Source organism: Argentina silus, assembly GCF_951799395.1.
Source record: "Argentina silus genome assembly, chromosome: 4".
Taxonomy (NCBI): Eukaryota; Metazoa; Chordata; class Actinopteri; order Argentiniformes; family Argentinidae; genus Argentina; species Argentina silus.
The window spans coordinates 18355697-18380455 of NC_139658.1; the positions used below are offsets into that span (position 1 = coordinate 18355697).

A 24759-nucleotide genomic window follows, 5' to 3' on the forward strand; every position below is an offset into this window, starting at 1 on the left:
AAGAAAACTGTCCAGCATTGCTTGCATTTTTAGTCTAGTGGACCATATTTATTATCTGAGGCTGTAGTTAATTATATTGTGATTAAGTTCAAATGCATGTGTTTTATAGGTTATTTTGTAAGTAGTAGCAGTATTTTTAAGAGTGCTGTTGCACACAATAAGCACCGAGTGAATGATCTGCAAAGTGGTGAGGAGACGCCTCGAAGTTCTCATATTAGCCTATCCGGCTAGCAAGTTGGTTTACTAGCTAGTTATCTACCGAAGGTTGTCAGGCTGGCCAAGTTGGTGGGAAAATATTTTCCAGAGATTTGACTGCCTTAGCTACTACCTTTAGTCGTGTTTTGTATGTCCTCCCTTGCCACATAATTTGCTATCAGCCAACGCTCGCCATGGACAACAATGATCAAGGCTCTACCTCCGAGGGATGTACTGCCACTGACCGATCCGCGCTGGTGTCAGAGGATGGAAAGAATAGCAAGTCAGTTCTGTGCCAACGTTGTGGATCTAAGGTTCTCTGCCCAGGAATGGCTGTTTTTGCAGAGAAGGAGGTACGGTTCACCTAAGCTAACAGAGAACTAGGCTATTGTCTGGGGTATTTTTCCATCAATGACATTTCACACAACACTCATGTTTGCTTTAGCCATTTATTGATGCGATGTTAGAATCTCCAAATTATTAGAAGTTTTTCTATGTCGTAATTGAATGACAGGAGAGAGTATGTAGGCCTTGTATCACTTCTGATCATATCAGATTAATGTCATATTCCATATGCCACTGTTGCTTGCATGTATGCACTGCCTAGATCTTGGTCAAATCCGTCACATACTTTTTAAAGAATTTAAGATATGCCAAATTATTTTCATTTAGCATTTTGTTTGCAGTTGTGTGGCTATTCCTTTTGATTATATTGTACAAGGCAAACTAAATCAAGGGCAGGTCAAGTATTTGAAAGTATTAATGTATTTGACCCAGGTCTGGTAAAGTCCAGTGTTGTTTTATTATGTTGTATGCAATGGTAAACTAACTAGAAAAAGTGGTTGCCAAGAGTCTGACTTGATTTTTTTTTTTAAATTAAATATTCAATAGCTGTTCCTGCCCTTAATGCGGAAAAAGACCACCATCAGCCAAACAGAGGGCTCTGTGGATGGGGACACGTTGACTGCCCATTGGTTAGTTGACGACATGTACACCTTTGAGAATGTGGGTTTCACCAAGGATGTGGGCCGAATCAAGTACCTCATTTGTGCAGACTGTGAGATTGGACCCATTGGTTGGCACTGCCTGGATGACAAAAAGAGCTTCTATGTTGCACTGGAGCGGGTGAGCCATGCCTAGTGTGGTGCATTGTCAGAACCTGGAGAAACATCAGAGATAGTGTGCACATCTGTGTTCTTCTACAACTCCTTATTCTTTCACTTTGGCCATCTGGCTGGTGCTGGGTGCTGTCTTATCCGTGGCTCGTTTGTTCAGTAAAGGGCAATTGTTCTCTGTCCCTTTGTTCAACTAATCAACACTGGTATTGATATGGTTCTAAGACCTAATGTCCAATTTTAAATCTGTTATGTGAAATTCAATACTGTAACTAACCCCTATTCTGGTGTTATGTTTTCACCCTGGGCTAACTCAACAGCCTATGGAATTGTATTACATGCACCTGTAGATTTGTTATTGCCTTCTCGTTGTGATTTATAGTGTTATACTATCTCTGATTCTACTAACACAACCTATACAGATGATAATACAAAATTAACTGAAACAATTAGCATTTGGGCATGTACTGCATGAATGGAGACATTGTGCTAATCATCTTGGCAGACTTGATCACACCCACCTGAGCGTCCTGTGCTGAATAAATGGAGGGACTTTACTTCTTGGTGAGAGTGATGTATGCATTTGTTGCTAGTATTGTACATTGAAGTGACAGTGTTTTTTTCTGTTGATATGCCACATGGGCTCTGACTGCTGGTCTGCTGCACTGTTTGCCCCTTTACTGCCGAGAGACACCATTTAATTAGCTGTATTTCCTCATGGACTTGTGTTCTGGAATTTACATTCCATCTGCATTGAGGCCTAAATTACCCCAGTCTACGTGAGATCTCTTGCTGTCGTCTTATCTGAGATGCTTCTCTTTCTAAGAACTGTAACTGTCAAATAAAATAACTGACACAAAGTAGACGTTTATGGGCTCAGTTTTTTTTTAGTTTTTTTATTAATAATGTGGGTGAATCATAGATTTCTATTCACGATAATATGTTTTTCTGTATTATGCACGTCACTTAAAAAGTCCATCTATGAGCTCTTTCTCCACATCATCCACCTAGGAACGACACCCAATCAACGAGCTCATCGAGTCCATTTAAAAAACAAGTCCCGGTCACCACGAGGCTGTAATATGAATGCGCACATCTATTACGTATGGCACACAAAACATAAATCAAATGGCAAATAAAAAAATCTATTTATTTGAACGCCATTGTATTGTAAAATCAAATCAAAATATATGTATGTATAGGTTTATACTTTTAAATTCTTTTAACATAAACTGTATTCATTTTGCTTCGATTTTTCAGCCATATATGTTTATTTCAAATATACGTTAAATATTCCATAGATAGTTTCAGTTGTGTGATTCATTACTTAACTAGCCATTAGTTTAATGAAACAGTGAAACTGTTGTGCAACTCAGTTTGTTTATTAACAAATATTATCGTATTTGAAGCTCTATAAATGACAGCTTGCTTGGATTAATAATAATATAGAAAGCCTTGTTTGTGGTCCATGCACAGAGACTGAGTGTCCATCTTTGTCAGTAGTGCTTGTAGTGGTCTCGACCGTATCCCTCTCTGTCTCTACTTTCTGAAGCGGAAGTCAGAGCTGTCCCCCACAACCAGATAATGCCTGAGCGACTTCGATGAGTGAGTGCTGAGTAGTGATGTTCTTAATTGACCGAGTTAAAGGGAGAAGCTCTTCAAAGAGGGCAAGCTTTATTGAACTTTAATTAGAATAGGCTACGATGAATTGCAATTAGCCACTATTTAGAACGAAGATGCAACGATGACCCAACCTCAGCCCAACGAATTTATTGCTCCACCGGAGTGTCCTGTTTTTGAGCCCAGTTGGGAGGAATTTGCCGACCCGTTTGCGTATATCAACAAAATACGGCCTATTGCAGAGAAAACTGGTATCTGCAAGGTCCGACCACCGCAGGTGAGTATCTTAATTCACGCTACCATTTCAAACTCTTGCAGGACGTATTACCCAACAGTTGCTGACAATATGTTTAGTCGTTAAGTTATCTTTTTAGACAGATTTTCAACATGGCGGATTGCGGCTTGAGTTGAATTGCCAGCTTCTATGCGAACGTAGCTGTGTGTGTATGTGTGTGCGCGCGTGCACCCTCAAGCACGCGTCGTATCATTATTTGCCTAGGCTCGCGACAAAGTTACTTACTTCAAAGTAGCTAATGGTTATATTCGACGCAACATCATCCTATACGTTACCGTTTTAAATGTGAAACCTAAGTAAATCTGCAAAAAAGAAAAGAAAAATAGTGGTTAGATGATGGGCTACCCACTAACTTCCTGGAGTTTGTTGTGATACGACACGGAAATAAGACCATTTATCAAGTCGTGTTAAAGATTTCTTTTAATAGATTTCTTTTTTTACATTGGTCAATTGGAGGATATTTTACATATCAAGTGAACTGATATTCACATGGCCGTATTTTGATGCTGGATTGCCGTGTCGTGTGGCAACCAGCTACGTGCATCGTATCAAACTCTTTATGGAGAAAGGGAGTAGAAGCTCGTTGTAAAAGAGGGTTATTGTTGTGGACCTCCGAACATGGGAGGATCTTGCCTGGTTCTGTAGTGCAAGATTTGGGTTAGGAGAATTACTTCTAATCATAGTCATGTTAGGTAATGGAGTGAGCACCTTTTATATCTTTGTAAAATCTCCTCTAGGGTATTAGGGACAGCTTATTGTGCTGACTGAAATGAGATTGTCTTGCCTTCAACCTAGATTATTTTAATGTAGGCTAGTTGAGTATGCGTCAGTGCTTTTGTTTACAAAAAATTTCACACACTTATGCCTTGATTGTGCCCTAGTGTGTTAATTATCTTGGAGCGACATGTAGCCTTCTCATGCATTACTGGAATGTGTTTGTAGCGTTTATGGTGTTTTTGCTTTAAAAAAATAAGTGTTTCAATGCTATAATGTTATAGTTCTTCCATCATTTAGGCCCACTTAGCCTATATTGCAAATACAGTGCTTCAGTGTTATTTGCTCCCTTTTGTCATCCCCTTTCATGGTCAACCTGCAACAACGCTGTGGATTAGCACATTACTGAAATTAATCAGGTGTGTGTACTGTACTGTAGTAGGTAAAGCCTAATAATGGATGATTTTGGTTAGGCCTAGTTGTCCAGAGGATGGACGTTGTTTGTGCAGAAGGGGAGTGGTTAAATATGCAATGCCCCTGTTGTTGTAGTTCCTCTCCACAAAGAGGCTGATGGAAATGCAGGCCTGTTGTTTCATAAACCATGCCCCCATCTGGGCTGTGTGCTGCAGACAGAGCGCTCAGAGTCAAAGGGTCATCTATGGAGGCTAAATTTATGGCTGTCTCATCAACACCCCTCCTCCCAGGCCCCTGGGGATCCATATTTTTTTTCTCAGCATTTTTGATGGCTTCAGGGCACTTGGACCCTCAATGATCCTTGTTGATTCACCTCAAGGTCTCCGGTGAAAATTGTTTGTTCTTTGTTGTCCGAAGGGTCTGGTTAAAGGTGGAAATCTTAAGAATCAGATTTTTAAAACAGTAAGGGGATAGCCAAGGCCATTTGTTGCTATTTGTCGATATGGCTGAATAGGAATAACTTTGAAGTATCATGAATCAAAGTTACGAGTAGGAATAACTTTGAAGTATTATGATCAATGTGTTTAGACTTGTAGACTACTTCAGTATTCCTGAATAATCTTATGTAGGCCTACATTTAAACAGATACTTAAACCCTGAGATGGCTTAAACTTGCTGTAATGCAAAGTCACAGCCAGTATAGTCTCCAAAGATAAGGGAGGCTGTAGAACCTGTCCATTCAAGGCAAACATTTCTGTATCCAATGTTTAATAGAAAACAACAGGGCCTAGGCCTATATCAAATAATAGACTTATAATGACTTAGCTTTATAGCTAATCTAATGGACCAGTGCTGAAACATAATGTGATTCCACCATTGAAATAAGAATGAGCACAGAAATATACCTGTTTTTTTTACATTACAGATTGTATAGGCTAAAGCTTTTCTACGCCTATTGCCTTAGTCACCAAGATAAAGTAGTTGTATGAATCTGTAAGATAAAAATTTAAATAAAATGCTTGTTTGGTATGCTAATCAGAAAAGGGAAATCATGTGAATGTCCGCCAGTGTATAGCTCTACCTATGGAACATAATGTTTCATGTTACACAGTCCCTCAGCAGTGTAGAAACCGTATTCAGATGTATTTTCAATTAGGCCACAGTAGACTGTAGGTCAACGGATAATGATTTTCTAAAATGGAGGATCAGCTAGGAAAAAGGTTAGTAACTGCTCAGTGAGTTTTGGCTAACAAGATGGTGTTGTTTAACTCCTGCAGAACTGGCAGCCGCCATTTGCGTGTGATGTGGACAGACTGCACTTCACTCCCCGGATACAGAGGCTTAATGAACTTGAGGCATGTTCATATTTATCCATGATATCTCTTCATATATACCTTTACATAAGTGAATATTTATAAATTCTTGTGAATGTTTACAAATGCTAATGAATGTATGACCTATATATCTATTTGTTTATCTTGATGAACTTTGTGTAGGTATGTACTGTAACCCAGTGTTGATTTGTTAGAATGAATAAACTTTTATAATGCCATGGGAAGGGAAGAGCTTTTCGGGGCAAGGCTTGCCTTTCTTGTGAATTTTGTTATTGTTATCCTACTCTTATGAATGCTTGAAAATAGAAAAAGTCAGATCAAATAGATAGATACATGTATCAGCCATGTGGAAAATGAAAAGTGAAGGCTACATTGATGCAATGAGTGACATTTTTAATAGACCCAGGGTTTAAACAGGCCATTTAACCCTCAGCAGCAGGGTGCCTATTGAATCCAGAGTGCTCCTTGGCCTCTGAAACGTGCCCTGTAGAGAAAGTTGATGACATCTGGGCAAAGGTCACTGGTACTCAGACCTCCCCTTACCCCCTTTGATTCAATTAGCTTGTTTAAATGTGAATGTCCTCTTGTCATCTCCAATTAAAAGTAGCAGAGGATTAATGGCCATGGTCTGATTATGCAAATATGATGTTATGCATGTAATGCACCATGTGATGGTGTGGTATTGTAGGGTGGTATATGTAATGTGCGTTGTGCGCTCTTGTTTATTGCATAGGCTCAGACCAGAGTCAAGCTCAACTTCCTGGATCAAATAGCTAAATTCTGGGAGCTGCAAGGATGCACCCTGAAAATCCCTCATGTGGAAAGAAAGATTTTGGACCTGTACCAACTCAACAAGGTATGTACTACTTCTGGCAGACACTGAATGCAGGAAACTGGAAAACTGGCGGGTTGTTCTTGGTTATTTTCCAGGGCACAAAAATATGTTATAAAGTAAGCTTGGGTGTCCTATGTTTGCTACTGATGGTGCTATGCTCTGCAATTGTTTCACACAAAGATATACATGCTTACACACATGCATACGCATGCGACATTGGTTCACATACTCCCTCCTCCCCCAGTTGGTGAATGATGAGGGAGGTTTTGATGCGGTCTGCCGAGAGAGGCGATGGAGTAAGATATCCCTAAAGATGGGCTTTGCTCCGGGCAAGGCCATAGGATCTCATCTGCGGGCACACTATGAGAGGATCCTGTACCCCTACAACCTGTTCCAGACTGGAGCCAACCTTCTGGTAAGTCAGATGTTCTTTCTTTCTCTCTCTCGTCATCCTTGTTGCACTGTCCCTTCCTCCCTCTAGCCGATTATTTTTTTTAATCGGACCAGATGGTCCACTCCTGTTTTGATAATGTGACTTTCAGTGTGGCACACAAACTGAGATGTAGCAGAGGCCTGGGACATTTAAAAAACATGGGTGGAAACTTGACGACAAACTGCCATTAAACCAATATCGTCATAGCAAGCTCTTGTCCCAGGGGGTAAATATTGTATGATTCAGTGCTGGTTTCCCTCCATGTTTATTTTCAGTGCTGACTTCAGTTGTGTCTTGTAGCCTCTCATCTACCTTGGGGCCCCTGCTGGTTTTTGTGGTTTGCACCTCATCCTCTGCAGTGCATGCTGCTGAGCTTGCTGCCCTTGACCACCCCCGTTTTTTCCCCTCCCTCCCTCTTCCTCCTCCCTCCCCTTTATAGGCTTCTGTCTCTGGCATGACTTCTGTCTTTACTGAGTCCTGTCTCCATAGGTCCCCCAAACATTGTCAGTCCTCTTGGTCATTTGAGAGGTTTCAACAAAAAGACCAAAGCCAACTGCCGCGGTGTTAATCTGGCAAACAAAAACATGCAACAGTTGACTCTGTGTATAGTAATGGGTAATTTGGATTTTGAATTAGATTATTGTGAGTTGTATTTGTCATCATACAATCATAAACAACGTTAATCATTATTGTAAATTATTTTGTTAAAAGCTGATGAACCTTTGAAAATGTAACCCCAAAGCCCTGACAACTAGGAACTTAAATAACCACAATCCCTGTTTCAAGCGCTTGGTTTACTTGCCAGATGGTATGAGAATAAAATATAACGTATTATTAGTGACAAGGAGCTGGCTTCAGCTCAACAACAAGGTCATGTTGAGAGAGAATGTTGCGAATGTTGTCATGAGAGCTTCTGATTTGTTTCTGATTAATTGACTAAATCCATCTGACGCAGGTGAAGATTACCTTGTAGCTGATATCTTGTTAGTCTATCAGATTATACATCACGTTTGGGGAACTTTGTGTGTGTGAACTCAAAACTCGACATGCCACATCTACCGTTTCTCTCTGCAGAAGCCCACCTTGACCAATGACACCAAGGATAAGGAGTATACTCCCCATGACCTTCCTCAGCGCCAGTCTGTCCAGCCCGTGGAGACCTGCAGCATTGCCCGCAGAGCCAAGCGTATGAGAGCAGAGGTGAGCCTCCTTCTCGGTCCCAAATAATTACAACTCTACCCCCTCAATGGCCCCTAGGTCCTCCACTCCAAACCCCACCCCAACCCACTGGCTGAATGAACGACCTAGTTAAACAAATACTCAATGTCCAAGTTCCCACTGTAGGCCAGATGGTTTGCAACTTTGCATGCATTTTGGATATCATTGTGTATAACACAGTGCCAGTGCTTTGTGTGTGTGCAATCGTTCCTGATTCTCTCTCTCTCTCTCTTTCTCTCTCTGTGTCTCTTGCACTCTCTCATTTTGTTTCTCTTGCAGGGAGGCTGTGTGAAGGCTGAGCAAGGGGAAGACTCTGAGAACCGGCCCAACCTGAGGAGGAGGATGGGCTCATGTGTGGCCAAGCCAGAACCTGGTAAGAACTGACCACCTTTCGGCATCATAGCCTTCAAACAAGTGCATTATATTTCACAAGATGAAGGATGGGGGTTGGTCTAACTGTTAGTTCTGTCACCCTTACACATTACCCATAAACACTGCTATGAAAGTTCCACCCCTATTCTGACACACAACTCTCCTTCATGTCTACCTCTTCCTTTCTATTCACTTCCTTCTGTTCAATAAACAAAAGCACACACCAAGTCAGCAGTTAAATTAAATGAACATGAATCTAAATAATACAAAAAAAATGTAGACCAAGATTGTTGGTATGGTAGGTAGGTCATGTATGCTCCCCTCCGTTGACCATGTGACTCATGTCTTTCAGTGAAAGTCACGCCTGTGCAGGTGAAACAGGAACCCATAGAGTATGTGGAGCCAGTCGTCGAGAAAGAAAATGCACTTAGTATAAAAAACGATCCCGCAGTGAGTAATATGTTTATATGTTATTGTAATGAGCCATTCTGAGCCAAATGTCTCTTCATTATCACTGCAATAAAAACTGTGAAAACTGGCATGCATTCATGTAGGGCTTTTGGAAAGTGCTTCACATCATAATGGGATAGCTAACTCTTATCTACCGCCAGCAAATGGCACCCATCCTGGTGAGGCATGAATGCCAATATGTCCTATTTTGGTATGTTATTTGACCGACTAGCAGAAAAGAAGGCTCACTCTCCCCTGTGCTGTCTCCTCAGGTTGACCAATACATTTGTCCGGTGTGTGGCAGCGGGACCGATGAGGACCGACTGCTGCTGTGTGATGGCTGTGACGACAGTTACCACACCTTCTGTCTGATCCCGCCCCTCCACGACATCCCCAAAGGCGACTGGAGGTGCCCCAAGTGCCTGGCACAGGTGAAAAAAACAACATGTTCAATGTCTGTGTGTCAAATTATGTTTGGCATCGGCTCACTGCCATTTCCTGTTGGTGTTGATTTTGGCAGTTAGGACTGAGATGTTAAATTTGTGTTCATATCCTGTCTTGTGTGCCCTGCAGGAGTGCGGCAAACCTCAGGTCGCCTTTGGCTTTGAGCAGGCCAGCAGGGACTACAACCTACAATCTTTTGGAGACATGGCTGATTCCTTCAAGTCAGACTATTTCAACATGCCAGTTCATGTAAGTTTGGCAGTAGATCTACATCAACTTATTACTGATGAGGTACATGTAACAAATCTGTGCTTAGTCTGAATGTGGAAACAGGAAAACAGTCATTTAGCACTTGCCGTTATCCAAAGCAATTCATGTTTAACTCATATTTTCAGTATTTGGCCATAGGAATAAATCTGATGTTTTAAGCACCACGCTCCAACCAGACCATTGGAAGCCATTTGAAACAGGTGGAATAACTAAATATGCTCTCTGTTTGACAGATGGTTCCTACAGAGCTGGTGGAGAAGGAGTTCTGGCGTCTGGTCGGCACCATTGAGGAGGACGTCACTGTGGAGTATGGGGCGGACATCGCCTCAAAGGAGTTTGGGAGCGGTTTTCCCATCCCGAACGGACGATTCAAAGTCTCCCCCGAGGACGAGGTATTTTAAGTGCTTTTTTTGGTTTACACTGGCTTCATTAAACATGGTAGCAGACTAGCAGTGCATCATCTTTGACCAAGTGGTTTTAGATCTCAAAAGAGACCTGTCCTGTAGCTGTAACCTCTAGCCCGTGAAACCCGACACTGTTGCTCAGTGAGTCACCTGGAGCCCTGTCTCTGACCTGCAGGATTACCTGAGCAGTGGCTGGAACCTGAACAACATGCCAGTGATGGATTCCTCAGTGCTGACTCACGTTACGGCCGACATCTGTGGGATGAAGTTACCCTGGCTCTACGTAGGCATGTGCTTCTCCTCCTTCTGCTGGCACATCGAGGACCATTGGAGCTACTCCATCAACTACCTTCACTGGTACAGTACACTCTCTCAGCCCCCACACACCATTAGTTTTACAGTATAGTGTAACACATTGCAGAGATCAAAACAAATGGCCTCCTCTTTTTTTGTTTCAAGGTATCTTCTCAAATACGTATTGTCTTGTTTAGGAGCCTCAGTTGCCCAATATGGGGGTGATATTGTAGCGATGCGTGTGTAAAAATGCAACCTTCTAAGTGATTACTGCAATAATAGCGTTTTTTCTTTTTTTTTTAACTAAATGTCCTCCTGTCCCCAGGGGGGAGCCGAAGACGTGGTATGGGGCTCCGGGATACGCTGCAGAGCAGCTAGAGGCGGTGATGAAGAAACTGGTACCTGAGCTGTTTGAGTCCCAGCCTGACCTCCTGCACCAGCTAGTCACCATCATGAACCCCAACACACTCATGAACTCTGGCGTCCCGGTAAACAAACAAACAAACAAACGCACACTATCAAAACTGCAGAAAGGAGAACCGTTGATATGGGCTTCTGCAGTTGGTCATGAAAACGGTGTGCAGGCGTAGCATAGACCTAACCTTTTATTTTTTCTAGATTTATCGTACCAATCAGTGTGCTGGTGAGTTTGTCATCACCTTCCCCAGAGCCTACCACAGCGGATTCAACCAGGGCTTCAACTTCGCTGAGGCTGTTAACTTCAGCACTATGGACTGGGTAAGGTCCCTTAATACGCTTATTATGAAAGGGTGAATGATTTGGTAAACTGAAAAGCAGTCAATACCCCCTGGTCATGGAGGGCTACAGGCTTACAGGATTTTGTGGCAGCCCAACATTGAAACACCTGATTCAACTAATCAAGGTACTGACGAACAATTAAATATAAGAATCAGGTGTTTCAGTGCTTGGCTGGAATAAAAACTTGCAGACACCAAGCTCTCGAGGACCACTGTTGGCGACCACTGCTGTAGTAGAGTGTAGTTCTAACCCAGAGGCCCTTGCTCTCTTGTCCTCAGATGCCCATGGGTCGTCTGTGTGTGAACCATTACCGGCAGCTCAACAGGTACTGTGTCTTCTCCCACGACGAGATGATCTGTAAGATGGCCGGCAAGGCAAATACTATGGACGTGGTCCTGGCCTCAGCTGTGCAGAAGGACATGACCATCATGATCAAGGAGGAGAAGGAGTTGAGGGAGAAAGTCTGCAAAATGGTGAGTGAGGATACCTTTCATGGTTCAACTGACATCAGTGATACTGAAGCTATGTCTCTGATGCTATATCTCTTAACTTCCTTGGAATTTCTCTGGGGGTCAAATGGAGTAATTTTTGTTTTGGTCACATTGTAACTAGATTATGAACAAAGAAGCAAAGAATTTCAAACCAAACATAACAAAATCTGATGAAGTGCATTTATGCAGCATTTTTCCAGATGCAGCACAGAGGCACCAAAGCAGATGTGCAGCCCCAGAGGAACACTTTCTCCCCTCCTCTAATGGTGTGTGTGTGTGTGTGTGTGTGTGTGTGTGTGTGTGTGTGTGTGTGTGTGTGTGTGCCCGCGCATGCGCACGTGCGTGTCCCCAGGGTGTAATACAGTCCCAGCAGGCAGAATATGACCTACTGCCAGATGAGGAGAGGCAGTGCTCCAAGTGCAGGACCACCTGCTACCTGTCTGCCCTCACCTGTCCTTGCAGCCCCAACCAGCTGGTGTGTCTGCACCACGCCCAGGACCTCTGCTCCTGCAACCCCAACAACCACAAGCTCAAGTGAGTCTCACCACTGCCACTGTAACTGTGAATGCCCACATTAGAATGTTGATATCTCCAGCAATTGTCCCCATTTTACATAGATTCCCATGTTTTACAGAAATTGTTCATGTGGATCAACTTCACATTAAGGGGGAGAGAGATCTTTTCAGTCAATTTAAGCTACATTGAACCTTTACCTCCAAGACCTCGTCATTAAAACATTTTTCATCTGGCTAGTCAATATTCGGTTGGGAAAGCAGTTAACATTAGAGTTTTTAGAAAGACACCTGATTTGTATCTATCTGTTTTTACCTACAGCTACAGGTTCACAATGGCTGAGCTGTACCCCATGATTGAGGCGGTGAGGCTGCGTGCAGAGTCCTATACTAACTGGGCCTCTCATGTCAGTGACATACTAGAGGCTAAACAAGACAAGAAAGCAGGTGAGTTAATTTTCCTCAGTCATTGTTTTATATGTTCGCCTCACATTTTCCTGACCTGGATATAGAATATTATCACCACACTTTTGTATATGGTATTGAGCTCAATTGACTATTTTACACAAATGGAACAGCTCTGTAGATGTGTTGCCTCTGTTTTAAAGTGTGGAACTGTCGCTCTGTTATCAGGCCTGGAGGAGCTCCGCTCTCTGGTGGAGGAGGCGGAGGTGAAGTCCTTCCCCAAGACGGACCTCCTGCGTCAGCTACGCATAGTAACCGTGGACGCTGAGAAGTGTGCCGTGGTGGCACAGCAGCTTCTTAACGGGAAGAGGCAGACCAGGTACACACTGACACACACACACATGTGTGCGCACACACACACACACACACACACACCTTGAGGCCAAAGGATGCTAATTTGAAGTATTTTAACTATTGTACTCTGTGGTTTAGTCATTTCTCTTAAACTTTCCAGTTGCCTTATTCAGTTTGTCTCTGTGTATTTAGGTATCGGTCTGGAGGAGGGAGGTCTCAGAGCCAGAACCTGCTGACTGTGGAGGAGCTGAGGTCGTTTGTCAGGCAGCTACACAACCTGCCCTGCAGCATCCGTCAGGCCCCCTTACTGAAGGTACTGGGCTTGGGGTATCCCCTACTGTGGTCCTCCAGGAGTAACACTGGACAAGTCAAATTCAACACAAACCACGTAAAATGCCCCTAAATGCGCCTTTTCATTTGCCATCAGGACCTCCTGATCAGAGTGGACGACTTCCAGCAGCGCAGCGAGAAGCTCCTCTCCGACGAGGCTCCCAGCCCTGCCGAGTTGCAGGGCCTGCTGGACGTGAGCCTGGGCCTGGACGTGGAGCTGCCCCAGCTGGCCCCGCTGAGGGAGAGGCTGGAGCAGGCGCGCTGGCTGGAGGCGGTGCAGCAGGCCAGCAGCAGGCCCCACAGTCTGTGTCTGGACACCATGAGGAGGCTGATAGACCAGGGGGTGGGCCTGGCCCCTCATGGCTCTGTAGAGAGAGCCATGGCCCGTCTGCAGGAGCTGCTCACCGTGTCAGAGCACTGGGAGGAGCGGGCGCTCAGCCTCATGGAGGCCAGGTGAGGGCCGGGCCGGGCAGGGGAGGTGGAGAGTGGCTCAGTCGTTGGTTAATATACTATAGAATGATATCTATCCCTTTGGAATGAACTGTGGTTCAGCCCATATGGACTGGGAAGCCATTATTATTACTATTGGCAAACCCAGAACAGGATAAGTGTTAAATGTAAAAGGGGGAAACAAAGTGAAGGACACTGACATGATGGATACATAGCATTGGTACCTACCTTATGAAAAGCTGCTTAGAAGTTCAGCCAGGAGGGAGTGAAATGTGCAAGGTTTGCAAAGCTGCTTCCTGGTGGATTAACTGGATCAGGGTGTTTGGAGAGTGCTCGGCTGGCCAACAGCAGAGTTTACATAGAGAAACCAGTTGGACAGCAGCAACGTGTTTTGAAATCAGGTGACAGTTGCTATTTTGACGTCGTAGACAGTAAGTGTTCAATTTGACGAAGTGGGATGTAAGGTATTGACTTGACCATAATAACTGTCTACAAGCACTATTGATTTATATTGATCTGTCCTATTTTTGTTGGTGTACACTTTAGACGAAAGGTCTGACACCTCATCGTGTGCCAGTGGGATAAATGAGCACTTTAACCATATGAACTGTGAAACAAGTTGCGTATCATCACAAAACTAGGTGCTACAAATAAGTTGAAGTATTGATTTATAATGCTGTGTTCCATCATGTTTATTGGAGTATTTCTAAAGCCTGCTGCTCTTTCCTCCAGGCCTCGTCATTGTGTGGAAACTCTTGAAGCAGCCATCCAGGAGGTGGAGAGCATCCCTGCCGATCTGCCCAACTGTTTCCTGCTTAAGGATGCAGTCTATAGGGCCAAAGAGTGGCTCCAGGAGGCAGAGGCACTACAGGTATAAGACTGACATTCTCCTCCCATCTCTCACATGCTAAACACACCATTATCTTATTGATCTCTCAGCTGATTGTCAATAATTACATCATTGTGTCTTCCAACCATATTGTGTATTAACCATATTGTGTATATTGTGTATTAACCCTTGTGTATGGAGCTAGTCATAAAATATTATGTTTACATTGTTAACGGGTGTGTGTGTGTGTGCGTGCCTGTGCAGCTCGGAGGGCGTATACCCGTGCTGGACAGCCTCTCTGACTTGGTGTTTCGAGCGAATGCCATCCCAGTGTGGCTTGACCCCCTTTCTCGACTGGAGGCCCTGGTCTCTGACGTGCAGGCCTGGAAGGAGAGTGCAGCCAAAACCTTTTTGATTAAGAACTCCCCTTATTCTCTGCTGGAGGTAAATAATCTAGAATGACAATGCCAGTACACATAATAATATTGTGTTCCACAGTATGTTGCTTGATAGAATCAAGTAGAATGCAAGCGTTGATAAGATATTGTGCTTACTCAGGGTTTTCCCTACTGTACCTTTTGTGTGTTCAGGTGCTGTGCCCCAGGTGTGAGGTTGGAACGGGGCCTCATAAAACTCAAAAGTCTAAAAGGGCAAAGGAAGTGGCACAGGGCAGCAACAAATACTCTGCAAAGCTGGACTGTCTGGGTGACGTGGAAAGAGCTCTCTTAGAGAGCAAGGACTCCGCCTCCGCTGTATGTGCTTTCACTCTCTCCCACTCTGTAAAAAAAAGATAAAGAAAGAAAGATAAAGAAAGAAAGGAGGACCCATGTCTTAATTATTTACTTACTTTAATAACTCTGCCTTGTTAACAATTTCTTTCTTATGTACCTTTAATACTGTTGTGATTGTCCCCCTCTGCAGATGGCCACTCTGGCTGAGGTGCGTCAGAAGGAGATGGAGACTCTTCTGGCTCTGAGGGCTTCCAACGAATCCAAGCTTCTCCCTACAGGGGACAGTGGTGCTCTCCGGGTGTGTGTGTGCCACAAGGCCCCGTCAGGCGCCATGCTGCAGTGCGAACTCTGCAGAGATGCCTTCCACTGTGGCTGCGTGTCTGGGCCCAAGGACACCTGGCCCGACCAGGCCTGGCTGTGCCCCCTGTGCAGGCGCTCGGAGAAACCCCCTCTGGATAGGGTGCTGCCCCTGCTGGCGTCCCTGCAGAGGATCCGGGTGCGTCTGCCCGAGGGGGATGCCCTTCGCTTCCTCATCGAAAGGACGGTCCGCTGGCAGCATCGTGTGCAGCAGGCGTCTGCCGAGGGGATGCTGGAGGAGGTGTCTCTGACGCAGCAGCGCTGGAACAGCCCCACCGCTGAGGCCAATGGAAAAGTAGGCTGCTACTCTGGCCTTTCTTGATAACCCTGGTGGTTTATGCTAGTTGTTTACTGTTTCTGTTATAATAATCTACAGATACTTTTTTTTTTTTTTTTTGTCACTTACTTTGTTCGCTAACTTTGTTATACCTATGTTACTCTTGCAGGTGAGACATTGCTCTGGGATGTCTTCATCTCCAAGTCAGGAAATGAATGGTGTATCTTTCTACACAGAGCATCAGTGCATTCCTCTGCAAGGTCAGGACCTAATGCACCTCAACACAAATTGCATTCACTTATTTATCAATGTGTCACTGAATACAGCCCATTTTCACCATGTGTTTTGTGTCTGTTATAGGATTGAGCCCAGAGCTGGAGGAGTTGATGGTGGAGGGATTCCTGCTTCAGGTGACTTTGCCTGAGACTCAGCAGCTCTACAGATCCCTTCTCACCAGACTGGCCCCCAGGTCTATCGACAGTCCCACCTCCCAGCACAGCACAGAGGAGGAACAACACCAGCACCACTCTCAGGGAGGGAGCCCCTCCCCACACAACCAGGTAACAAGCTACTTCAAGCATTGGTATTGTCTAATGAAAGTGTTAAACAAACCAGAATATGTTTTATATTTTAGATTCTTCAAAGTAGCCACCTTTTGCTTTGATGACAGCTTTGCACACTCTTGGCAAGTTTTTGTCCAAACTTTTGACTGGTACTGTATGTTTCAACATTAATCATATTTCATGGCGTGTTTTCACCAGAACGGAGCAGCCTGTCTCAGGAAGGAGGCTACAAATGGCCAGAGCAAGAAGACCAAGCGGCGCAAGGAGGGCTCAGACCCGCAGCAAAAGGACAAAGCCAAGAAGCCCCGCAAGAAGAAGGCCAAAATGAACAAGGAGAGGAGCCAAGAGGCCAAGGGGACCACCTCCCCCACCAACACCCACTCTGACCTCTCCCCATCGGACTCGGAGAATGACGTATCCTTGTGTGCTGCCCCGTGGTGCAGAGAGCCAGAAGGGAAAGAGGTTAGTCTCACCTCCTGGACTGCAATGCATTATGGTTCTGAGTTACACCTGTTTCACGTTGTACAAGCTATATAAAAAGTGAACCTTATGGGGTAAAGGGCCACACAGCCATTACTCAAATGTTTAAATCTTTTTGGAAAGCTCCACCCCAACGAACGAGACCCTGTTCTTGGCTGTAAGCTGACCAGTGTGTGTTCCTCTCTCTCTTAGGTGAATTGGGTCCAATGTGACGGCAACTGCAATCAGTGGTTCCACCAGGTCTGTGTGGGATTGTCTGCTGAACAGGCAGAGAAGGAGGACTATATCTGTATAAGCTGTACACAACCAGACTGCGAAGAGAGGAAGTGAAGACCAACAAAACTGTTTTTGAATGATCATCAGTTTTGGTTGAAGTTGCAGCTCTGAGTGAATAACTGAACTCCCTCTCACTCTGCCTTGTGCTCTTCATTTATCCTCCTCCTTGATCTTGCTCTTGGTGACAACGGTGCTACTTCCTTCTTCCTCAGACTGCTTTTCAGAGCTACAGACTTCTGTCACTGTTTTGTTATAGTGGCTGGCTTCTCAGCCAATCAACTCGTCTTTCCAATCAATGACATGATGCAGATTTGTACTGCTTGAGGTTCCAACTGCGAAGGAGAATAAAATGTGGAAACATTTTCACTTCACCGACTTTATTGCATGTGTAAACAACAATGCAGGGATTTTTCAACCAAAAGAAGTCAATTGGACATCCGTTTTTTTGGAACCCACAGTTTTGTACATCCATCTGAACAATGTGAACCTTTTTTCCTCTTGTAGAGCTAATATTATTTATCTGAGCAATAACTGAACTGATTTGTTGGAGTTCAGTTTTCGTCTGAGCTATGTTTGTGCTTAGAAATTGTACTTGATAGAATGCCCACTTAGGCTGTAGATGAAAGTAATGTGTGTTGGATTTTCAACATGGCTAACATAAAGAACTGTGTGATTTAACTGCCACGGGTATAATTTGATTTTTTTCCTGCCTTCGGGTAAATGTAATTCATATGTTGCAGTTTGCATTATGGAATAAAAAAAATATTTGTTCCCAGAAGTGTCAGCCTGCTTTTATTTTTCTCTCATGATGTATAAAGATCTTAAATCAGTTGTTATAAAGGCTATACAAAGAACAACAATATAGATGACTTATTTGTGATATACACTTGCTGAATTTCATATCCACCCCTAGCCCTACCCTATCTAGGCACATAGCATCTGAAAGAACCAAATAAAAAATAACACCTTGGCTAGGTGGAATGTTTGCCTTTTTTCTCACACCGACCTATCCAAGCCTCTCTGACATGACATGACTGGTGTTAAGGGTTAATTAAAATAATGTATCTTTATGGGACCGATTTGGATTCAGCATTTATGACGTTACAGGTCCGCTCCTTTGTTTACTCGTACCCTCAAGCACCTCCACTTCAGACACGCCTGCGCCCAACCCATGCATTAGTCCTCCAAGCCACAAGGCGGCGCATGTAGGTTACTAGTATGGACATGAAATGTTACTGATTGCTTTGGCCACATCCTCCTGATGGATAGCTAGCAAGTTAACTGTTTTGAAAACACACAGACCCTTCTGTATTGTTGCTTCCAGCATAATAAGCTAACTAGATCGGCTTGTTTTACACTGTACACTCGTCATCATGGACGAGGAATATTACGGGACAGTTGGAGACTGGGATGGATCCGGCGATGGCAATATGGTAACTAAACTACACTCCAGCCTTAGCGATATTGCTTGGTACTTGTGGGTCTAGCTACCATCCTCACACAATATGAAGTACAGACATTTCTTTGCTGAAGTGATATGACTTTCTTCCAGGAGGACGGTTATGTTGAAGGGGAGAACGATGGGAAGGTTCAGGAGGATTGTCTACAGAAATTCACCAGCAGGGATTACATCATGGAGCCTGCTGTCTTCAACACCCTCAAAACGTAAACGTCTACATTTTCAAACTCTTGAACGTGACAGAAACTCTAGTCATTAATGTACCTTGAGTACTGCTTGATTAGTGTACAGTTGCAGTCAAAACATTGACCAAAGAGGCCTCTGTTTCCATAGGTATTTCCAAGCTGGTGGCTCACCTGAGCATGTTATCCAGCTCCTCTCTGAGAACTACTCTGCTGTGGCTCAGACTGTTAACCTGCTGGCAGAGTGGCTCATCCAGATGGGTAAACATTGGCATCCTCCACATAAGATGAAACAGGGCCATTAGAACTTATATTATTGTTCTAGGGCCCAGAGTTTCTCCCTGTCAGGTCATATGTACAGGAAAGACTCAGTCAGGGCACAGTTTTGTACTTGATAAAATACATTTTCGTCTTTGTTTGTATTGCAGGTGTAGAGCCAGCTCAAGTGCAGGAGCGGGTGGAGAATCACTTGAAGAGTCTTCTGATAAAGCACTTTGACCCTCAGAAAGCTGATTCCATATTTACTGTGGAAGGAGAGGTGAGTTGTCAGATCTAATTCTCATTGACCAGTGATTTACAACCGATTTACAATCAACCAACTTTTTGCTGGACTCTCATGTCACAGGTGCTGAGGAGTGGCATTCTTTTGTTTGTTTGTTCATCCATTCATCTTTCCTCATAGTTTTCCCTTTAAAGACAACTTTATTAATAACATAACATTATCCATTACAATCTCCTTGTTTTGTACTGTTTGGTATGTTACCCTGTAATAATTCCCCTGTGTGTTTGTTCAGACGCCTGCCTGGCTGGAGCAGATGATAGCCCACACCACCTGGAGAGACCTCTTCTACAAGCTGGCCGAGGCCCACCCTGACTGCCTCATGCTCAATTTCACAGTTAAGGTACTATTAACCCACAGTTAAGAACATTTCACAACAGCCACTGTCACATCTTAGTGTCAGGCATGTACTCTTGCAATTTCGCAGTGCGTTGTGCACTAAGACAACTAAGCTTACGCTGTGCCCCCCTAGGTTCTAACACTTCTACACTTTATGTTTAACAATCCTTTTATTGCACCTGCATGGGCTGTCTTGTTTACGGATAATGGGTCATACAGCCTAGTCATACATGTAGATCATAACAACATCAACAACAGCAACCACCACATGCATGTTTACATGTGATCAATGGTGATTTTGTGTGTGTGTGTGCGTGCGTGTGTGTGTGTCCAGCTCATTTCAGACGCAGGGTACCAGGGTGAGATCACCAGTGTGTCCACGGCGTGTCAGCAGCTGGAGGTATTCTCCAGAGTTCTGAGGACGTCTCTGGCTACGCTGCTGGACGGTGGAGAGGATAACCTGGAGAAGAACCTGCCGGAGTTCGCTGTCAGTCTCTCTGAAGTTTCATATCTTTAAATTGACCATTTTGTGAATATGGGAATACATGAGAGGATTTCAGCACATTTCAAAGAACTCGTACAGTAATAGAAAGCAGTTTGCCTTATTTAATGAATGTGTAATTGCAGCAGGACATTGGCAGCACTGCGTCACATGGTGTTCCAGGCCACTTGTCTTTTGTCTTGGGTATTTTGTATTGTCTGTGGTTGGTGCTGAACTGTTCTCTCTGTTCTTTTTGTCCAACAGAAGATGGTGTGTCACGGGGAGCACACGTACCTGTTTGCCCAGGCCATGATGTCCCTACTGTCTCAGGAGGAACAAGGAGGGTCGGCCATGCGCAGGATCGGCCAGGAGGTGCAAAAATCAGCACATCAAAGGTACCACTTAGCTCTCTTTACACCATTTGATTACTGTTATATCAGGATGTTAGTTTCATACTAATCAGAGGGAAAAAGATTTGTCAAGTTATTAATGTTAGCATAATATTTCAGGGTGTCCGCGGGCCTTAGAAATGTCTTAAATAACGCTTTCATTGATCTTAGAACAATTGGGTGATCGGAAGATGACTACCTGCTATTTTTGCTACGTTTCGTTTGCACTATGCGTGTCTGGCAGAGAGGTGACATATTGCACTGATACAGTGATACGCTAGTTATTTGGACTGCAGTTAATTAGCAAAGATGCTAACTAAAGAGAGTTATTCGGCATAAGGAGTCACACATTCAGATATTATTTACAAATAATCTTTCACCAGTTAACATGGCTAGCTATCCATTCATTTCAGAGACGTCTTACCTTTGTCACAAGCAGCTACAGAATGGAGCACGGCAGGTTTGTTGACATTAGTGAGGAGAGAGGAATGTATCACGATAGCTAAAGTTTGTCTTGGGGAGGGCTAGAATTATCTACTATTGGACATAACAGGGATTGGCAACAAAGTGCAGGAGTTATTCTAGCAGTATATTTTCACAGCAAATCTCTTTATCAGTCTTTTTATCTATTAACACTATCAATGTGCAATTCCCATTTGGCATAGCCTAGAAAAAGTAACTGTGCAGATAAATTAAGTAAATGTTGCTCTATTTATCTGTGCCGATCATTTCAGGTCATTATTGAGCTATGGATTTGTACCTACAGTATATTGACTAGTCTTAATAAAATATATTAGCTGAATCAGCAATAATAGGATATTTTTGGCACTGTTTATATTCTGAATCCTGTGTTTTGTTGTAAAAAAAATCCTGTGTTTTGTTGTTTTTCGTTTCACCACTGAGAGAAAATATAATGGCAGATATATTTCAAATTGGTGAATTTTGTCTCTCGTAAATTGGTATCGGTCAGGCTATAATTTTTTTGCGAATTTGGAATTAAATTGAATTCCAAGTGGCATTATAAAATGTCTTAAATGTAACTTCTTGAAACCTGCAGATACCCTGTATTTAGGGATCATCTTATTTAAAAATGCATACATGTATGACACATCTGTGTAACAGTCTAGATAGAATTGTCAAGTTCAGCATTTCATTGTGGTATTATGATACTTGACTGTTTTCTGTTTCTCAGGGGTCATGATGCCAGTCAGATCACCCTTGCATTGGGCACAGCAGCAGCCTACCCCAGAGCCTGCCAGGCCCTAGGGGCCATGCTGTCTAAACAAGCACTCAACCCTGCTGACATCACTGTCCTCTTCAAGATGTTTAGCAGCATGGACCCACCTCCTGTGGAGCTGGTGAGAGGATAGAGTCAATTCCCACCTTCACAAGGAATACATCCTAGATTAAACAGAGCAATAATGTGTTCACTGGTTGCCTAGAAAAAAAGGAGTGACACAACTCCCGCTGGGACCATATATACTGAAAAATGTATGCACTCACTGCAATGTAAGTCGCTTTGGATATAAGCATCAGCTAAATGGCATATGTTATTAACTCCTGGTAGCCTAAACTGAGATCTTCTTTCAGCAATACAATGTTGTGTTTTGATCACGTTTTTCGATTGCTTTGCAATATCCTTTAGATCCGAGTGCCTGCCTTCCTGGACCTGTTCATGCAGTCGCTGTTCAAGCCAGGCTCCAAGATCAACCAGGACCATAAACACAAATACATTCACATCCTGGCCTACGCTGCTAGTGTGGTTGAAACATGGAAAAAGGTATGGGGAACCTCGGGAGCCGTTGTCACAGAGTCTTAACAAATGTTTCGTGACGCTCTTATTTTCTCACACAGACCATTTGGTCATACATGCAGTGATGAAGAATACAGTCCAATAAAAAAGATTGCCCAAAGAAAAGTTCTCTAGATAATGCCATACCTCTCTTGTCATCCCATCCCAGAACAAGCGAGTTAACATTAACAAGGATGAGCTGAAGTCGACCTCTAAGGCCATAGAGACGGTCCACAATCTGTGCTGCAATGAGAACAAAGGAGCTACAGAGCTTGTTGCTGAACTCAGTACTCTGTACCAGTGCATCCGGTAAGCAAAGTACTCAAGTTATAAGGTGCCCATAAGCACAGATCTAGGATCCAATTAGCCTACCCCAATCCTACCCGTAACCATTGAGAGAATGTAAAAGGCAACTTTGAGACCAGCAGTCAGCCTCGCCATGACTACAGTGTGTGGCTGAAGTATGAGAGAGGGAATGAGCCTTGTTACCACCTCTGGGTGACCTCCAGGTGACCATATGTGTTTTGCGGCTGTGTCCATATTTAGCTTCCCGGTGGTTGCCATGGGGGTGTTGAAGTGGGTGGACTGGACCGTGTCTGAGCCCCGCTATTTCCAGCTCCAGACAGACCACACACCTGTCCATTTAGCACTTCTGGACGAGGTAGGGATCCTTTTCCAACTGACTGTGCTTTTACTCCCCACCACCCCCAAATTCAGATGACAGCTCGATTGTTAAGCTTTATTTTGTTACAGTTAGATGAAATTGACCTCTTGTTCTTTGTTCCCCAGATCAGCACATGTCACCAGCTCCTGCATCCTCAGGTCCTCCAGTTGCTCATCAAGCTCTTTGAGACAGAACACTCCCAGCTAGACGTCATGGAGCAGGTGTGTGTCTGTCTGTCTGTCTGTCTGTCTGTCTGTCTGTGGAGATAGCCCACTCAAAATCCACTGAAACTGCTGTCAGTGGATGACCTCCCACCTGACTGTGAATGTTGCCCCCCTCCCAGATGGAGCTGAAGAAGACCCTGTTAGACCGCATGGTTCACCTGCTGAGCCGTGGCTATGTGCTGCCTGTGGTCGGCTACATCCGCAAGTGCCTGGAGAAACTCAACACGGACATCTCACTCATCCGCTACTTTGTTACTGAGGTAAAGCCTGCTCAAACTAATATATATAATAATATATATCATTTAGCTGACGCTTTTATCCAAAGCGACTTACATTGCAGTGAGTGCATACATTTCAGTATATATGGTCCCAGCGGGAATCAAACCCACAACCTAAGTGTTGTTAGCGCCATGCTCTACCAACTGAGCCACAGAGGACAAACAATATACAACCAATTAATATATCAAGACATATTAAGGAGATACCATTGTAAACTCTTTACCCACTTTGCTCCTCCTTTGTTCTCATTCAGGACATTTATTGACATGTCTTCTCTTTAAGGTGCTGGATGTGATTGCTCCCCCTTACACCTCAGACTTTGTTCAGCTATTCCTGCCCATCCTTGAGAACGACAGCATTGCTGGCACCATCCGCACAGAGGGAGAACATGACCCTGTTGCTGAGTTCATCGGTCAGCGTCACTCTCATACTGAATCTGCTATGATCCAATTCATCTACACATCGAATAGTATTGAATGACATCTACACTTTTTTTCATTTCCATGAACATTGAATATACAAGTAATTATCTTTTTCTTCTGTGTTTCAGCTCATTGCAAGTCCAACTTCATCATGATGAACTGAGAGGGATGCCTTTGGGTCGACCATGGCAGAGGACAGTGTTATGTTTCCCTGAAGCACAAGTCTAGGATCCACTTACCCTTCCCAAATCTTAACATTAACTATTAAGGGGGTAAAATGCATAACTGACCCAAGACCAGTGTCAGGCAACTTCACCCTACTCTGGATGCAGCAGGATGACCATGGAGAGGAAGAGGGCGGGACCTCTTTGTCATGAGTCTATCATCCCTGGCTGTTTCTGCGTTGGACAAATGGAATGCTGCCAGACTGGCATGCATTTGCAAATAGACAATGAGGTGTAAAAACAGATGACATGATTTCTGAACTGTTAAAATGGTGTATTAGTCATTGCAGTTGTCTGCAGGGTTAAAAAGAGAACCTCTTTTACAATGCTGCTTCATAAATCAGTGGCTTTGAGTTTAGTTGTGTAGACAAGGTTTTGTCATTTTCTAAAAAAAATAAATGTTTTGTTTAATTATGTGTGTGCTTTTTATGCGTTTAATCTGATTTCTCAAATATTAATAATTAGTCATGTGTGATCAAATGTGTCTTCATATGGTACTGGATGAATAGGCTTTTGAAATGGTA

At 43.7% G+C, this 24759-nt stretch overlaps 3 protein-coding genes across 4 annotated transcripts; all 3 read left to right on the plus strand.

Annotated features, from left to right (window-relative positions):
- The first annotated feature begins 5 nt into the window (after positions 1-5).
- Positions 6-2159, plus strand: rabif (RAB interacting factor). Its single transcript, XM_083667742.1, has 2 exons — positions 6-548; positions 1087-2159. Exons 1-2 carry the CDS (start codon positions 390-392, stop codon positions 1333-1335), a joined length of 408 nt encoding a protein of 135 aa, XP_083523868.1. The 5' UTR covers positions 6-389; the 3' UTR covers positions 1336-2159.
- A 734-nt stretch (positions 2160-2893) lies between these two features.
- Positions 2894-17999, plus strand: kdm5ba (lysine demethylase 5Ba). Its single transcript, XM_083668399.1, has 27 exons — positions 2894-3207; positions 5631-5708; positions 6421-6543; positions 6767-6937; positions 8030-8155; positions 8453-8546; positions 8898-8995; positions 9268-9426; positions 9569-9688; positions 9943-10101; positions 10289-10470; positions 10733-10895; positions 11026-11145; positions 11445-11639; positions 12010-12191; positions 12492-12616; positions 12803-12953; positions 13121-13241; positions 13356-13711; positions 14441-14579; positions 14802-14981; positions 15128-15289; positions 15459-15920; positions 16072-16162; positions 16263-16462; positions 16664-16927; positions 17138-17999. The coding sequence occupies exons 1-27, from the start codon at positions 3055-3057 to the stop codon at positions 17273-17275; spliced, it is 4512 nt and encodes a 1503-aa protein (XP_083524525.1). The 5' UTR covers positions 2894-3054; the 3' UTR covers positions 17276-17999.
- Positions 18000-18465: 466 nt separating this feature from the next.
- nelfcd (negative elongation factor complex member C/D) lies at positions 18466-24651 on the plus strand. 2 transcript variants are annotated; one of them, XM_083668371.1, is made up of 15 exons: positions 18466-18654; positions 18774-18886; positions 19014-19123; positions 19291-19400; positions 19657-19764; positions 20095-20247; positions 20506-20636; positions 21823-21988; positions 22276-22410; positions 22592-22731; positions 22969-23083; positions 23212-23307; positions 23430-23570; positions 23872-24001; positions 24140-24651. In XM_083668371.1, the coding sequence occupies exons 1-15, from the start codon at positions 18595-18597 to the stop codon at positions 24172-24174; spliced, it is 1743 nt and encodes a 580-aa protein (XP_083524497.1). In that variant the 5' UTR covers positions 18466-18594; the 3' UTR covers positions 24175-24651. The 2 variants fall into 2 exon arrangements, with proteins under 2 accessions (XP_083524497.1, XP_083524498.1); XM_083668372.1 differs by having other exon boundaries at positions 18777-18886.
- Positions 24652-24759: the final 108 nt, after the last annotated feature.

What these genes read in the sequence shown, in the direction of transcription:
- rabif (XM_083667742.1), top strand. Translation starts at nt 390, where the DNA reads ATGGACAACAATGATCAAGGCTCTACCTCCGAGGGATGTACTGCCACT. An exon ending in CTGTTTTTGCAGAGAAGGAG is followed by an intron (nt 549 to 1,086) that starts GTACGGTTCACC and finishes AATATTCAATAG; the next exon opens with CTGTTCCTGCCCTTAATGCG.
- kdm5ba (XM_083668399.1), top strand. Translation starts at nt 3,055, where the DNA reads ATGACCCAACCTCAGCCCAACGAATTTATTGCTCCACCGGAGTGTCCT. An exon ending in CCAAGCGTATGAGAGCAGAG is followed by an intron (nt 8,156 to 8,452) that starts GTGAGCCTCCTT and finishes TTTCTCTTGCAG; the next exon opens with GGAGGCTGTGTGAAGGCTGA. An exon ending in ATTTCAACATGCCAGTTCAT is followed by an intron (nt 9,689 to 9,942) that starts GTAAGTTTGGCA and finishes TCTGTTTGACAG; the next exon opens with ATGGTTCCTACAGAGCTGGT.
- nelfcd (XM_083668371.1), top strand. Translation starts at nt 18,595, where the DNA reads ATGGACGAGGAATATTACGGGACAGTTGGAGACTGGGATGGATCCGGC. An exon ending in CAAAAATCAGCACATCAAAG is followed by an intron (nt 20,637 to 21,822) that starts GTACCACTTAGC and finishes TCTGTTTCTCAG; the next exon opens with GGGTCATGATGCCAGTCAGA. An exon ending in TCCGCTACTTTGTTACTGAG is followed by an intron (nt 23,571 to 23,871) that starts GTAAAGCCTGCT and finishes CTTCTCTTTAAG; the next exon opens with GTGCTGGATGTGATTGCTCC.